Raw genomic sequence first — 1,865 nt, forward strand, 5'->3', positions numbered from 1 at the left:
TGTGTGAGCCTTCGCATATGTACACGTACTGTGGCGTACATTTACATGTGAGCGTAACGTGTGCGTCTGTACGAATACATGAACATCTACATTTACCCATATTTACAATGCATTATTTGACTTTCCCTTTCCCAATGACTTCGCCTCCACACAACCCATACATACAATCTTATTCGTTATGCGATACGTGGGAAAAATAACACAACATTCAGAGATCTTCATAACACAGAAAGAAAAACAAACAAAGATACCACAGAAAGAAAAAAAACACCAATTAAAATCAAACACACGGGAAAAAAATAGAGAAAAAGGAAATAGAATCTAACATGATTTCGAGATCTTAATAACACAGATTAATAAACGAAGATAACACAGAAAGAAAAAAACACCAATTAAAATCAAACAGACGGGAAAAAAATAGAGAAAAGGAAATAGAATCTAACACGAGTGCAGGATGAGTCACTGGCGATTCACCTGACTCGGACATACCGGGTTACTCACCTTTATGAGTTCCATGAGGCGCTCCCTGTTGTATGTGTTGCCGATCTCCTCACCCAGGAGGAGGTCCAGCACCTGGGAGAGAGGGAGAGAGAGAGGAAAGTGAGAGGCCAGAAGAATAATTATTTCTTAAATGAATATATATATATATTTTTTTTTACTAATCTTAAATTTGCGTTTTTCTTTTTTTATTGCATGAGCTATAATTTTCTTGAGAGAGAGAGTTAGAGTGAGAGTGAAAGAGAGAGAGAGAGAGAGAGAGAGAGAGAGAGAGAGAGAGAGAGAGAGAGAGAGAGAGAGAGAGAGAGAGAGAGAGAAAGAGAGACAGAGAGAGAAAAGAGAGACAGAGAGAGAAAAAGAGAATCGAGAGAGAGACAAAGAGAGAGAAAAAGAGAATCGAGAGAGACAAACAAGAAAGAGAAAAACGAGACAGAAAGAGACAAACAAGAAAGAGAAAGAGAAACGAAACCAGAAAATAACAAACAGAAAACAAAATGAGAACAAAACCCCTCCCCGACCCAAATCCCGAATATCCACACTCGGTCGCTTACCTTGGAGATCGGGTAGGAGGCGGGGCCGGTGAGTACCATGAATACCCGCACGAGCCACACGGTACGCGCGCCGATGGCCAGGCCGTGGCGGGAGCAGATGGCTGTGGGGGGAGAAAGGGGAAGGGGTGAGAAGGGGGGGGAGAAGGAGGGGGAAGGGAGAAGGGAGGGGGAGAAGAGGTGAGAAGGGAGGGGGAGAAGGAGGGAGAAGGAGGGAGAAGGGAGGGGGAGGGGGAGAAGGAGGGAGAAGGGAGGGGTAGGGGGAGAAGGAGGGAGAAGGGAGGGGAGGGAAAAGGGGGGAAGGGGAGGGAAGGGAGAGGGGAAAGGGGAGAAGGGAGAAGGGAGGGGGGGAAGGGGGAGAAGGGGGGAGACGGCGGGTTACTTCAAGGAGTAACATTTGTGTGTATATTTACTTATTCATGATTTCCTTAATTCACTGAACACGCAAAATGTTAAAAATATATTGAGTATGTCCCTAAATACACTCAACAGTTGAAAGATCACAAATGAAAAGAAAAAAACAGCAATTACAATAATAAACAAAAATATAAGACAGCAATTACAATAATAAATAAGAAAAATTATAGAAATTATGCATACAAAATAATAACACTAACAGATAAAATAAACAATAACAGATAAAAATAACAATAAAAAGATAAAAAACAATCAAAATAAAAAAAAAAACAATAAAAATAACAGAAAAAATATAAAAACATTAAAAGTAACAGAAAAAAATAAAAACAACAGAAAAAAATGACATATAAAAAACAACATAGAAAAACCAAACAACAACAACAGATAAGCAACAAACCCCCC

The 1,865-nt window shown here is 40.3% G+C and overlaps 1 protein-coding gene across 1 annotated transcript in view; it reads right to left on the reverse strand.

Moving 5' to 3' along the window:
- Positions 1-429: 429 nt before the first annotated feature.
- Positions 430-1,865, reverse strand: part of uex (metal transporter uex) — a 3,126-nt gene continuing 1,690 nt past the window's right edge. The window contains exons 3-4 of the mRNA XM_070132396.1: positions 1,050-1,150; positions 430-573 (exon numbers count right to left, since the gene is read on the reverse strand). Of these exons, the coding sequence (XP_069988497.1) occupies positions 460-573; positions 1,050-1,150 (215 nt within the window). The 3' untranslated portion in view covers positions 430-459. The remainder of the gene's footprint in view (positions 574-1,049; positions 1,151-1,865) is intronic.

The sequence above is a fragment of the Penaeus vannamei genome, chromosome 17 (genome assembly GCF_042767895.1).
Source record: "Penaeus vannamei isolate JL-2024 chromosome 17, ASM4276789v1, whole genome shotgun sequence".
NCBI lineage: Eukaryota > Metazoa > Arthropoda > Malacostraca > Decapoda > Penaeidae > Penaeus > Penaeus vannamei.